Genomic DNA, 14,932 nt, shown 5'->3' on the forward strand with positions numbered 1-14,932 from the left:
TTCAGTAGGTCAGAAGTGAGGCTGAGAGTCTTCATGTCTGAAAATGTGATGCCTCTGGACATGGCTTTCCATCACTGGAAGGTCTAGATGATCTCAGAGCTAGAAAATTGAAGAAACAACAACAACAAAAAATAGATTTGCAGTACTGCAGTAAATTAGTTCCGCCAAAACCTTATAGAATTCCTTATCCACTGTCATGATATTCCATGTCCATTGCTTCTAATTAATCAGCTCACTTCACAGTAAATAAAGTGTGACAATGTCCCCCTGATAATAAATTACCTCATCTTACCATTTTCCCCACCATCCTGATACAGGTGGTTCGCTAGAATGATGGAATCCTCTTTTGAAACTCAGTTACTGTGGGGCACCTGGGTAGCTTAGTCAGTTGGGCTGTTGACTTTGGCTCAGGTAATGATCTCACAGTTTGTGGGTTTGAGCCCCGTGTTAGGCTCTGTGCTGGCAGCTAGCTCAGACCCTGGATCCTGTTTCAGATTCTGTGTCTCCCTCTCTCTCTGACCCTCCCCTGCTAACGCTGTCTCTCTCTCAGAAATAAATTTTTTTAAAAAGTTAAAAAAAAAAAAGAAACTCAGTTACTGCACCACCTAGATGGCATTACCATGCATAGTTCAGCAAGGCTCTCCAGAAGCCTGTATATTTTCTGAAACAATGTCAAATACACAGTACAGTCCAATAGTTAGGATTCATGAGTCCAGGAATCACATAGTGAAAATTGAAGTGGTACCACTCACTATTACCACTAATGACACACTAGCATAATTTTTGCAAGTCTTCTTGTGCCTTTATGCTCTGCTGGTATAAAGGTCTTAGAGCGAGAGGGAGGAATGCTTCCACCAACACACACAATAATGATTCTGCTCATCAAGAAGTTAAGATTGGGACTGGCCCACTTTGTGTTCCTCCTTCTTCTGAATCATCATGAAAAGAAGGGAGTCACTCTGCTAGCTGGTGAAACCACTGAGAAATTGGGCTCTTCTCCACAGTGAAGATGAGGACAAGTAGATTGTTCTTTAGTAGTGCCTTTCCCTGTAATTAAGGTCAATGAAAAACTCCAACAAACCAATTCAGGTGGGATTTCTAATAGCCAGACACTTAAGAAATAAAGATAAAGAAGTTTAATCAGTGAGTTGTTTCCTATACAATAAGGGATTGTGAAATGGGTAGTGGAAGAGATAATTGTGAACACTAGCTATGACTACATGACTAGTTACAGAAATGAGAAGTTTAATTGCCATAAGTATTTACTCCTCAATTTGGTTAGAATCTTTGTGTGTGTATGTGTACATACCAACATCTTTGTATATTACATGTATATATAACAAGCATTTTTGCTTTCCTTTCACTCATATTCTCTTATCATGTAAAATAAAATGTAATGAATTTATATCATGGTAATTAATTATTTTGTTAATTTGACATCATAGTGTTTAAGTTACCAGATATCAAGGAAAAGAGTAAGCATCACTCAAAGATTTAAACTCATTTTCTGTGGAAAGGGTTAGTGTATTTTCAGTTTTACACAGTATAGTTATATTATGTTAAGTGGAATTATGATCTTGCTATTGTCTTTACTTGGAGTTTAAGTATGGTTTAAGAAATTGTGTGTGGGTGCCAAGTTTACAGTGGGTGGACTTGTGATGGTTCGTGGGCCAACATGACTAGTCCACAGGATGTCTAGATAACTGGTTAAATATTTCTGGTTGTATGTATGAGGGTGTGTCCAGAGGAGATTGGTATCACATTAGTAGACTGAGTAAAGTTGATGGCGCTCCCTTCAACTGGTGGAGCTGTTGATGCTGGTGGGCATCATGTAATCCATTGTGGGGCTGAATGGAACAAAAAGGCAGAGGAAAGTTGAATTCATTCTGCCCAACTGGTTGATCTGTGATATTGACCTCAGTTCTTAGTACTTTGGACTTAATGGAGTCTATACTATCCATAGGTTCTCCTAGTATCACATTTTAGAAGTAGAGCATTATCTTTCCTGAGTCTCAGCCTTGCAGATGGCAGATCATGGGACTTCTCAGCTTCCATATTCATGTAATCTACTATCTTGTAATAAAGTCTTCAGATATAGATAAGATATATGTACCTTATTGGTTCTGTACTCTGGACAGCCCTGAGTAATATCTATACTAACTTCACATTTCACAAACTTTTTCTTTAATTTGAAAAATAGAGGGAAATATGATGCAACTCTTAACCATTGTCCTCAAATAAGTCTGACTTAGAAGGTAGCTTCTCAGCCCTTCTCCTTACCAGCTAACGGTGAAGGTGGTATAGGAGCTGAGGGCTGGAGGCTGAGTTGGCAGCTGGGACTTTTCTGTCATTTCTAAATGTGTTCTCAGCACCACTGTCCTCTGTGCATGTCCCTGATGCTCAGTTCCAAGTAGTTCAGAGTTTTGCATGAGTGAATGAATGCAAATACCTTATTTGCACAATGCATATTCCTCATGTTCTGGTGAAGCAGGCTGCCACAAATGTTCTTTTGCTTTTAGAGAAACCAAGAGCCACTCCAGAGCCAAAGAATAAATAGCTTAAGAATTGTCAAAAAAAAAAAAAAAAAGGTAGCTTCTCAGAAGAAATGTCATTGCATTAATGTATCATGATTATTATATATAAAATTCATCGAGAAGGATGGTTTAAAACTTATCCAGCTTGACAATTAAATTCTCTATTAAACAGATATCCCTGGAATTAACCTCACTGACATGAAGCAGTGGTCTTTTAATTGCCTGTCATCACTGTCAATTATACTTTCAAGAAAAAGTTACAAAATTATCCACAATACTTCATCCTTTGGAACAAAGGCCCCATTGAAACCTGTATCCAGCTGCCTAAATATGGGAGTAAGGTATAAAACTGAAAATGGAAATCTGTACATGTTTGCATAGTGCTGTTTAAGTAAGGAATAGAGGATGTGTCTCTATTTCTAGCTCTAACATCCTTGATTTTAAAACTTTACTTCACTTGATTATTTAGAAGAATACTTATTTAGTGTAGTCCCAACTCACAGCATAAACTTCCTGAAGAACAAACTAGTAATGGACTAAACCTATCACACTTTGTTTCCCCAAGCCCTCAAACTTATTCTGAAGCCAGTAAAGGCTGCAAACACTATTTTGACTGAGAACAATAAAAAGAAAGTCTATACTAGAGAGCTGCTCACACATACATAATATATTTCTTACCAAGATTCTACCCTAATTACCCACAACTCAGATTGACAAATACTATTCTAGATTTGATTGGTGTTTGTTTTTTACCTAAGTGTGTTGATTCTTTGAGCACAGTCCAGGATAATATTGTCAGTGACTTTAACTAGATATTATAAAATGAGAAAAAAATGCATAAACATGTACAAGGACTGGGAACTACGAATTCATTAAATCTCTAAGTAAGAAAATTAATATGTTCCCAATAAAAGGTGTTTATATTGTTATTATGTTAATATTTTCAAAGGGTAGTTTAATCCATATTCAGTAGTGGTCCAGACAACTGGATGAACTTAGCATTGTGCTATTATCTTTTACATCTAAATATTCATTAAATAATGCACATGCAACTTCATAGTTTTCTTTTTAAAACTTTGCAGAACATCTTGTCTAAAATGTGGGCTTTGCAGGGATGTGTATTTTAGGTCTTTCCTAACATGACACTGAAATGACAAAAATGATGTACAAAAATAAAAAATTGTGTAACAGAAATGAGAATGGGAACACATTAGTGAACAGGAGATTTTAGGGAACTTCTGGAACGGATAAAGTAGTTGGAAGTTTAACGAAAGACACATCAGAGCAGGGAAATCTATGTATGACATATGTGCAAGAGAATGCTTCACAGGAAGTCTGAGTTTCTGAGACCCCCAAAGCTTGTCCGCACATGCCCAACCTAAAGTAGGACCAGACAGTGTATACACCACATTCATATATTCACAGATTGATACCAACCTTTCATTTAAAGAACAGCTCAGGAACTGAAACAGATCTTTATGATTACAGAAGAAATATACACCAGTTGTTCATATTACCAGTATAGTCTTTGAATCATAACATTGTATGATTAAGCAAAAATTTATATAATTTATAGAAATATCAGAATGATGAGAATATTATTAGATAACAAAAATTAACAAAGTATAGAGAAGGAGTTAGGATGGCAGAGGTTAAGGGGGATCCTAAGCTTGTCTCCTCCCTTGAACACAGGTAGATAGTTATCAAATCATTCTGAACACCCAAGAAATCAATTGGAGACCTGAGAGAAGAAAAATTGTAAGTCTAAGAGTAGAAAAGCGACCACTTTTGGAAGTTCAGAGAGTTGAGTTGAGGAAGATAGAACTGTGGATGGAGCAGCAGGGAGGAAGCCTGCTTACTGAGGGCTACTGCAAAGTATTATAAGCAGCAGAGTGCATATTCTGAATTTTTAGAACGGGGTTGTGCCTGGCTTAAAGGTGCTTAGGTGGCAAAGCAGGGTGGAGTCCCAGGACTGACAGCATGGTCTGAGGATCCCCTGGGCCACAAGAAGAGTGGATAGTGCCAACATGCTGCACTGTTCCCAGGCATAGGAGCAGGGACTCCTGCTGAGGGCAGTAAGCTGAGGTGCTGGCATTCTGCTCTGTTTCACCACAAACTCCCAACTGCAGTGGGGTTGTGTGACCACTTACTTTGCACAGGCTGGAAAATGGTAAAATTGTGGCGAGACCCTACCCAAGAGGAATAGCATAGGTCTACACTTCAGGAGTTCCTTAAATTTGGAGTTTTGAAGCTCAGTTAAGTGCATGAGATAAAAAAGCTCAGAAATAGGCAGAGTGAACACAGCGTTCTGATGAAAACCAAGGACACTAGAGGGATGATTGATTGCTTTCCTTTGAGGGTTCCCAGAAGAGTGGGGGGTACAAACTTACAGCTCTGGGGTTAGAGAGCAGGGCACCATAAAGAAGAAAAACAGCAGCAAAAAGTGGAGGTGGGGAAGTGCATTTTCACTAGGGAAAGTCCACGTAAGAATCAGCACAATAGAACCCTCCTCCAGAAGACTAGCACAAACAACTCTTCACACCTAGTCTACTCATCATAGAGTACTGCAAAGCTTCAGCTCTAGGGGAAACAAGTTCTAGCTTCCTTTTTAGTTTATTCTTTATTTTTTATTATTATTTTCATTTATTTTCTTATTTTTCAATTCCTTTTTAAATATTTTATCTACATATTTATTTTTTTTTCTTTTTTTTTTTGTTTATTGTCATTCTGTTTTGTTTTATTTTAGGACCTAGATTTTTTTTTAGCATTCATAAACACACCAAGGATCTAGTTTTTTATATATTTTTCTTATTTGTTTATTGTTTAGGTTTTTTTTGCATTTTCCCCTTTATTTTCTTTTCTGAACAAAATGACTAGATGGAGAAGTTCACCCCAAAAGAAATAACAGGAAGTAGAGTTTAAGCCAAGGGTTTAATCAGTACAAAGTAAGATGTATGAACTAGAATTTAAATAGTTATCATAAGGATACCAGCTGAGCTTGAAAAAAAGCAGAGAAGACACTAGAGAATCCCTTACTGGAGAGATAAAAGTACCAGAATGTAGTCAGGTTAAAATTAAAAATACTATAGCCAAAGGCAAATATAAATAAAGGCAAGAAAAATGAGGATGGATAAAGCAGAGGAGCAAATCAGTGATATAGGAGATGAAATTATGGAAAGTAAGCTGAAAAGAGGAAAGAAGAGGGAAATGAAGGTAATAGATTACAAAAGTAGACTTAGGGAGCTCAGCAACTTATTGAAACAATAATATTCATATCATAGGAGTCCCAGAAGATGAAGAGAGGAAAAAAAGGGACAGAAGGCTTATTCTAACAAATTATGCCTGAAAACTTCCCTAATCTGGGGAAGGACACAGATATAAAAATCTAAGAAGCACAGAGAACTTCCATGAAATTCAACAAAAGCCAATGATCGCCAAGGCATATCATAGTCAAATTCACAAAATACGCAGACAAGGAAAGAACCCTAAAGGCAGCAAGTGAAAAAAAGTCCTTAACCTACAAGGGAAGACAGATCAGATTCACAACAGATCTATCCACAGAAATCTGGCAGGCTAGAAAGCAGTGGTCGGATATATTAAGTGTATTGAATGGGAAAAATATGCAGCCAAGAATACTCTATCCAGGAAAGTTGCTATTCAGAATAGAAACAAAGATAGTTTCCCAGACAAACAAAAACTAAAGGAGTTCATGACCACTAAAACAGCCCTGCAAGAAATTTTAAGGGAGACTCTTTGAGAGGAGTAAAAAGACTAAAAACAACAAAGACTAGAAAGGACCATAGACCATCACTAGAAACACCACTCTAAAAGGAACACAGTGGGGCGCCTGGGTGGCTTAGTCGGTTAAGCCTCCGACTTTCGCTTAGGTCATGATCTCGCGGTTCGTGGGTTCGAGCCCCGCGTCGGGCTCTGTGCTGACTGCCAGCTCAGAGCCTGGAGCCTGTTTCGGTCTGTGACTCCCTCTCTCTCTGACCCTCCCCTGCTCACGCGCTCTCTCTCTCTCTCTCCTAGAAATAAATAAATAAAAATATTAAAATAAAATAAAAGGAACACAGTGGCACTAAATTCATATCTTTGAAAAAGTACTCTGATGATAAATGGACTAAATACTCCATTAAAAGACATAAGGTATCAAATGGATAAAAAAAGACATCTATATGCTTCCTACAAGACACCTGTAGATTGAAAGTTAGGTGATGGAGAAATGTTTACCATACAAATGCATGTCAAAAGAAAGCCAGAGTAGCCATACTTATATCAGACAAACTAGATTTTAAACTAAAGACTGTAACAAGAGATCAAGAAGGATATTTTATCATAATTAAGTGTCTATCCATCAAGAATATATAACAATCATAAGTATTTATGACCCCAAGTTGGAAGCAGCCAAATATATAAATCGATTAATAACAAGCATAAAGAAACTCATTGATTATAATACAATAATAGTAAGGGACTTTATCATTGATAGTAATGCAATAATAGTCGGGGACTTTATCACCCCATTTGCAGCAATGGACAGATCATCTAAGCAGAAAATCAGCAAGAGAATAATTGCTTTGAATGAAACACTGGACTGAATGGACTTAAAAAATATTTTGGGGGCGCTTGGGTGGCTTAGTTGGTTGGACATGCGACTTCAGCTCAGGTCATGATCTCATAGCTCGTGAGTTCAAGCCCCACGTCAGGCTCTGTGCTGGCAGCCTGCTTCAGATTCTGTGTCTCCCTCTTTCTCTGCCCCTCTCCTGCTCACTCTCTCTCTCTCTCAAAGATGAATAAACAATATAGAAGATTTAAAATATATATATATATATATTCAGAACATTTCATCCTAAAGCAGCAGAGTATACATTATTTTTAAATGTACATGGAACGTACTACAGATCACATACTGTGTTACAAATCAACTATCAGCAAGTACAAAAAGATCAAGATCATACCATGCTTATTTTCAGATCACAACGCTATGAAACTTGAAGTCAATCACAAGAAAAAAATTGGAAAACCCTCAAATACATGGAGCTTAAAAAAATCCCTCTAAAGAATGAATGGGTCAAACAGGAAATTAAAGAGGAAATTAAAAAGTACATGGAAGCCAATGAAAATGAAAACATGACAGTCCAAAACCTCTGAAATGCAGCAAAGGTGGTCATAAGATGGAAGTATAGTGCACTGTTACAGTCCTATCTCAGGAAGCAAAAAAGGTTTCCAATACACTATCTAATCAGACACCAAAAGGAACAGCAAATAAAGTCTAACACGAACAGAAGAAGGGAAATAATAAAGATTAGCAGAAATAAATTAAATAGAAACAAAAAAAAACAGTAGAAAGATCAACAAAACTAAGAGCTGATTCTTTGAAAGAATTAATAAAATTGATTAACTCCTAGCCAGACTTATCAAAAAGAAAAGAAAAAGGACTCAAATAAATAAAGTCACAAATGAAAGAGGAGAGAGCACAACCATCACCACAGAAATACAACTAGAGTAGGAGGGGAAATTATATGCCAACGTATAGAGCAATCTGGAAGAAATGGACAAAATCCTAGAAACTTACAAAGTACTAAAACTGAAAAAGGAATAAACAGAAAACTTGAACAGACCAGTAACTTTCAATGGAATTAAATCAGTAATGAAAAATCTCCCAACAAACCAAAGTCCTGGGCCAGATGGCTCCCTAAGGGAACTCTACCAGACATTTAAAGAAGAGTTAATATCTATTCTACTCAAACTGTTCCAAAAAATATAAATGGAAGGAAAACTTCCAAACTCATTCTATGAGATCAGTATTACTTTGGTTGCAAAACCAAAGACCACACTAAATAGGATAATTATAGACAAATATCCCTAATGAACATGGATGCACAAATTCTCAGTAAAATACCAGCAACTTGAATTCAACAGTACTTTAAAATTACACCATGATCAAGTGGAATTTATTCCTGGGCTATAGAGCTGGTTCAATATTTGCAAATCAATAAGTGTGATAAAAGCCCTCAACAAAGTAGGTTTAGAGGGAACATAACTCAACATCCATAGGCCATTTAAGAAAGACCCACAGATGATATCCTCAATGGGGAAAAACTGAAAGCCTTTCTGAGACGGTCAGGAACAAGACAAGGATGTTCACTCTCACCATTACTATTTAACATAGTTCTGGAAGTTCTAGTCTTAGCAATCAGAGAAGAAAAAGCATCCAACTCAGCAAGGAAGAAGTCAGACTTTCACTATTTGCAGATGACATGATATTCTATGTAAAATATCCAGAAGACTCCACCAAAAAAATGCTAAAACTAATACATTAATACATCAATGAATATATGAATTTATCAAAGTTGCAGAATATAAAATAAACATGTAGAAATCTGTTGCATTTCTATACATCGATTATGAAGCAGCAGAAAAAGAAATCAAAGAATCAATACCATTATCAATTGCACCGAAAACAATAAAACCCCTAGGAATAAAACTAACTAAAGAGGTAAAAGATCTATACTCTGAAAAGTATAGGACACTTATGAAAAGAATTGAAGAGGACACAAAGAAGTGGAAAAACATTCCATACTCATGGAATTGGAAGAACAAATATTGTTAAAATGTCTATACTACCCTAAGCATCTACACATTTAATGCATTCCATATCAAAGTACCACCAGCATTTTTCACAGAACTAGAACAAACCGAAACTTTGTATGAAACCACACACACAAAAACCCCAAATAGCCAAAGCATTTCTGAAAAAGAACAACGGAATTGGAGGCATCATGATTATGTATTTCAAACTATATTACAAAGCTGTAGTCATCATGACAATATGGCACTGAAACAAAAACAGACACATAGATCAATGGAACAGAATACCAAACCTAGAAATGGACCCATACTATATAGTCAACTAATCTTTGACAAAACAGGAAAGAATATTCAATGGACGAAAGACAGTCTCTTAAACAAATGCTGTTGGGAAAATTGGACAGCAACATGCAGAAGTCTGAAACTGGACCATTTTTTTTACACCATACACAAAAATATATTCCAAATGGATGAAAGACCTAAATGTGAGACAGGAAACCATCAAATCCTAGAGGAGAACATAGGCAGCAACTTCTTTGACCTTGGCTATAGCAACTTACTAGACTCATTGCTGAAGGCAAGGGAATCAAAAGCATAAATGAACTATTGGAACTAAGATAAAAATCTTTTGAAAAGCAAAGGAAACAATTGACTAAGGAAGCAAAACTAAAAGCCAGACTATGGAATGGGAAAGAAAAGGTATTTGCAAATGATGTATCTTATTAAGTGCTTAGTATCCAAAATCTGTAAGGAGCTTGTCAAACTCACCCCAGAAACAAATGACCCAATTAAAAATGGGTGAAAGACATGAATAGTCATTTTTCCATAAGACATCCAGATGGCTAAGAGACACAGGAAAAGATGCTGAGTATAACTTATCACTAGGGAAATACAAACCAAAACCATAGTGACATACCACCTCACACCTGTCAGAAAGGCTAAAATTAACAATACAAGGAACAACAGGTGTTAGATAGGATGCAGAGAAAGGGGGACCCTTTTGTAGTGTTGATGGGAATGCAAAATGGTACAGACACTCTGAAGACAGTATGGAGATTCTTCAAAAGGTTAAAAATAGAACTATCCTATGACTCCGGAATTGCACTAGTAGGTATTTGCCCGAAGGAAAAAAAAAATACAGATTTGAAGAGTACATGCACTGTTGTTTATAGCAGCATTATCAACAATAGCCAAACTATGGAGAGAGTGTAAATGTCCATTAACTGATGAATGGATAAAGAAGTGATATATATACACAACAGAATATTACTTGGCCATCAAGAATGAAATCTTATCATCTGCAATGATATGTATGAGCTAGAATGTATTAAGCGAAGAGAAGTAAGCCCATGAGAGAAAGAGACACCATATGATTTCACTCGTGTATTTTAATGAACAAAACAGATGAACGTATGGAAAGGGGGAAAAATAAGGGAGGGAAACAAATAACAAGAGACTCTTAATGATAGAGAACAAACTAAGAATTTATGGAGGGAAGTGGGGGGGGGGGTTGGGTAGATGGGTGATGGATATTACCGAGGGCAGTTTTTGTGATGAGAAGTGGGTGTTGCATGTAAATGATGAATCACTGAATTCTCCTGAAACCAACATTGCACTGTATGTTAACTAAAATTTAAATAAAAAGTAAAAAAAAAAAAATTAACAAACTACAGACCTATGCAATAGCATGGATTCTCAGTGAAAATCAGTGTCTAGACTCTGATGTATTCAGTCCCTTTCCTGGCGCTTGAGGATATCCCTAAGGGGGGGAAAAAAGAGGGCAGATGACCTGGCCTACTTTTGTGATCTGCACCTCCAGAAATACATAATAATATTTGTTTTAAATACTATGTGTTTTGTATCTTTAAACAAACATCTAATTGAAGGGCTTCTTTCTGGTATTATGCCATATAAGAATAATTTGCTTTAGGTATATAGTGCTTGTGATTGTCTTGAAAGAAACAGGAAGATGAGCTAGTCTGCAGCAGACACCCCAAGCCCAGTAATCTCTTAGGGCTTATTACAGGATTGAAAACGAGTGATGCACTCTCACTTCATTTGAAGTACTTGTGCTGTCAGATTCATTTCAAATGTGTATGTATTTCCTAAGTACTTATTTAGGACCTCATGTGCATAAGCTTGAGTTATAATCTAAAAAAGTTTATGGGCCAAAAATAAGTACTAATAAAGGCCATTGTGACCTAAAAATTAAAATACACAGTGTTTCAAATGGGTTAGCATTCCTCTCCTTTTCAAGGTAATTAGGAAATGCATCACAGAAATCTTTTCAATTGTAATGAAGATGGGTGTACTTGGGGAAGCATTCTTTGTGGAGAGACCATATGAACAAAACCATGTACCTGAGAAGGTGTTCTGAAGGCTTTCAGTAGCTCATTTTGGTGATAACACTGAGTCCATTAGGAAAATAGTGGAGGAAGAGGCTGAAGAGATAAATCAAGATTTTGTTGGGAAAGACCTTAAGTAATACCATGGTGAGACACTGCAGGGAGATATATATATATATACACACATATATATAACACACATACACACATACATATACATGTATATGTATGTGTGTATATATATGTATATATGTATGCACACATATATGTGTATGTACACATACACACATTTAAGATGTTTATTTTTATCTCCACCTGACATCATTAATGTTAGGACATATGTATATATAACATATATAACTACTAAAATTGTTGAATGCAGCAAATATGTAATCTGCCCAATAAAGATAAACAGATTTACATGTGTTTACATATAATGTAATATATACATATAAAGAAGAAATAAACATATGGATATGTATATAGAGAGTTCTAGTCACACCATATATACACATAATCTGGTAACAATGACAATCCATTGAAAGTTATTTAAGAAGGATATTGTTTAATCAGACTTATGTTTATAAAGAATAATCTGACAACAATGTTTGGAAAGTAAGAGAATATCAACAGAATGTAAGAGAAGTAACAAGACTGTAGCAAATGACAGATGTGAGTAGTTTTAGCGTGAGAGCCTCAGTGGTATCAGTAGGAAAGAGGAAGGGCATGGGTAGACTGAAATTGGATCATTCATATATTTTTGCCTGTGTTCACTCATACACAGCTGTGACTCCACTGTGGAGTAAATGTGATGTGAGTCTTCAGGCTGCATGGCTGTCAAAGACATGATATTCAAATTCCTTTCAGAGGTGTTAAACTATTACCATGCTTAATGAATTTATGAAGCCACATTGAAAACATAAAAACATATAAAACATTTTGTTTTCCTCTTGAATTATTTTAGTATGACATGAACACTTGGATAGACTTCTTTGTTTTTGAATAATAAACACATTTCAGAAAGCTAATTGTACACATACCTTAGTCATTAAAATGCTAATGCAATTATACCTGCAAAAACTTTGAAGGCTAATCACTTAAGAACATCTAATCTGTAATTTTGTGTCATTTTAATGAAAAAGTAGGTATTAGTATGACTTAAGTATTTCTCTTTAACGTTTTTCTCAGTGAATCTATGACTTTCTTATTTCTCAAGCTATAGATAATTGGATTTAAGAATGGAATTATGATAGTGTAAAACAAAGAGTCCATCATATCCTGATCATCTGATTGTGCAGATACAGGGCACACATACATTAAGACAAGAGCACCATAATATAACGAGACAGATAAGAGATGTGCTCCACAGGTGGAGAAGGCTTTTCTTATGCCTTGTAGAGACTTCTTCTTTAAGATTGAAAAGAGTACTTGCGAATATGAGACAAGAACTATCAGAATAGTGAACATCTGTATTGAGCCAGCCAAAATGAATACCATCAGAAAATTAATAGAAGGATCAGTACAAGAAATCTTAAGCAATGGTATAATGTCACGGTAAAAGTGATGTACCATGATGGAATTGCAGAATGTTAATCTGAATAACAAAGCATTATGAATTATAGCATGAAGAAGACCACCTGAAAATGACAAAACTAACAGCCGGATGCATACTATATTGGACATAATTACTGGATAAAGTAATGGTTTGCATATGGCTACATAGCGATCGTAAGCCATTGTTGCCAGCAGAAAGCATTCCGTGGTTATACTGATTGCAAAGGAAGAAAACTGTATCATGCATTCAGGAAGAGATATCATTTTATTCTTTGCAAAGAAGTTTACTAGCATCTTCGGGGTCACTGTGGATGATATCCAAGCATCCACAAATGCCAAACTTCCAAGGAAAAAGTACATGGGGATGTGTAGCTGAGGTTCATTCCATACAAGAGCAATCAGACCAAGGTTCCCCACAATGGTCAGAATATAGATAACCAAGAACACTAGGAATAGGGGGACTTTCCACTCTGGTTCATATGTGAGCCCTGTGAGAATTAACTCTGTCAGCAGTGTCGCATTATCTTTTTCCATGTCCTCACTGGGTGTTGCCTGAAATGAAATGGAATACATGTTTTAAATGTCAATAAGAATTTATAATGTGAAAATATGGGGAGGAGATTTGAGATATAAATATGCACATCAGAATGCCCTCTTAATTTTATTACATATTTAATATAGAGAATCTGTTTTGGAGCAAATGAAAATAGTACAATTATTTAAATATTAAAATTCAGTAATGAACAGATTTTGAAAACTGAAAGACATTATACGTATGTGTTAAATTTATGGTACAGGATTCAGTATGAAACAAATTCTGTGTCTTGAATGTGGATGTAGGGTGAAGGGGAAAGAAGCTTGATGGGCTAGGGTAGTAAAGTTACCTAAATAGCTTATGAAAGATCTTGAATATTATTTATCAGGGAACAAGAGGAGGGTATAGCACTGTAAGACTCTCTTTTAAAGTGCATATATGGTAGTATAAAAATAGGCTGAAGGAAGGGGAAATTGTGCTCAGGAGTACTAGGCAAGAAGAAGTTACTACCGTCTCGCTGCTTTCAATTCAGAGTACACATCAGAATTGTCTGGGAAAACTTTTGTGCAAAATATAGATTTGAAGCTTTACTGTAGAAATTAATTTAGTGTGTCAAGAATTAAAGCTAATAATCTGTATTTTAAACTTGCTCCACAAATGATTTAAATACATGTGACTTGACAAGTCCGCTAGCAAACTGACATTGAGATGAACAAGAAGATGAAAACAGACGTCAAAGAATTCAGAATGTAGTGGCACTACCTCTGTGACATATTGGAGCTGAAGGAGTTTTCAGTGAGGAATAGAGGAATACCTGGGTAACTGGGTAGATTTTCCTCAAAATTGATTAAGAACTAGAATGCAGTGGCCAGTTTGTGGACCTCTAGGTGATATATACTTTGTAGTATAAATTACAAGAGCTTAATAGAAATAATGACTTAGAAATCATTGGAGTAGATAAAGGCATACTTATGTATGATCTATCCATTAGAGAATACACCAAGTGTTAAGAGAAGGGTAAGGGTCTGAAGTGACAGAAGTATATTAAAGTAGTACTGGAGATGTATACCATTTTCATATAGCCAATCTGATCCTTTTTTCTCCCACATAATCTTGGTAGCAGGCCAAGTCTACCACCCACTCTAGGAGCCAAAAGTTGTCCCCCTCACAACTAGAATGAGGGCACCTAATGTAAGTTTGGCAAATCTAACTTCCCCACACTGGGTTTGGAATTTTGAGTGAGGGAGTAAAAGGGACAAGGATGAAAGAGAATTTGGGTTACTAAGGCAGTCACTATATAAAATGAAGGTTCCAGGGGCTCCTGGGTGACTCAGATGGTTAAGCGTCCGACTTTGGCTCAGGTTATGATC

At 36.2% G+C, this 14,932-nt stretch overlaps 1 protein-coding gene across 1 annotated transcript; it reads right to left on the bottom strand.

Moving 5' to 3' along the window:
* Positions 1-12,631: 12,631 nt before the first annotated feature.
* Positions 12,632-13,564, bottom strand: LOC144240527 (olfactory receptor 5H2-like). The gene has a single exon (XM_077774902.1). The coding sequence runs from the start codon at positions 13,559-13,561 to the stop codon at positions 12,632-12,634; it is 930 nt and encodes a 309-aa protein (XP_077631028.1). The 5' UTR covers positions 13,562-13,564.
* Between the last annotated feature and the right edge of the window lie 1,368 nt (positions 13,565-14,932).

The sequence above is a fragment of the Crocuta crocuta genome, unplaced genomic scaffold (assembly GCF_008692635.1).
Source record: "Crocuta crocuta isolate KB4526 unplaced genomic scaffold, BGI_CrCroc_1.0 scaffold6, whole genome shotgun sequence".
Lineage (NCBI taxonomy): Eukaryota > Metazoa > Chordata > Mammalia > Carnivora > Hyaenidae > Crocuta > Crocuta crocuta.

Coding starts and splice junctions, on each gene's coding strand:
- LOC144240527 (XM_077774902.1), bottom strand. CDS start 13,561: ATGGAAAAAGATAATGCGACACTGCTGACAGAGTTAATTCTCACAGGG.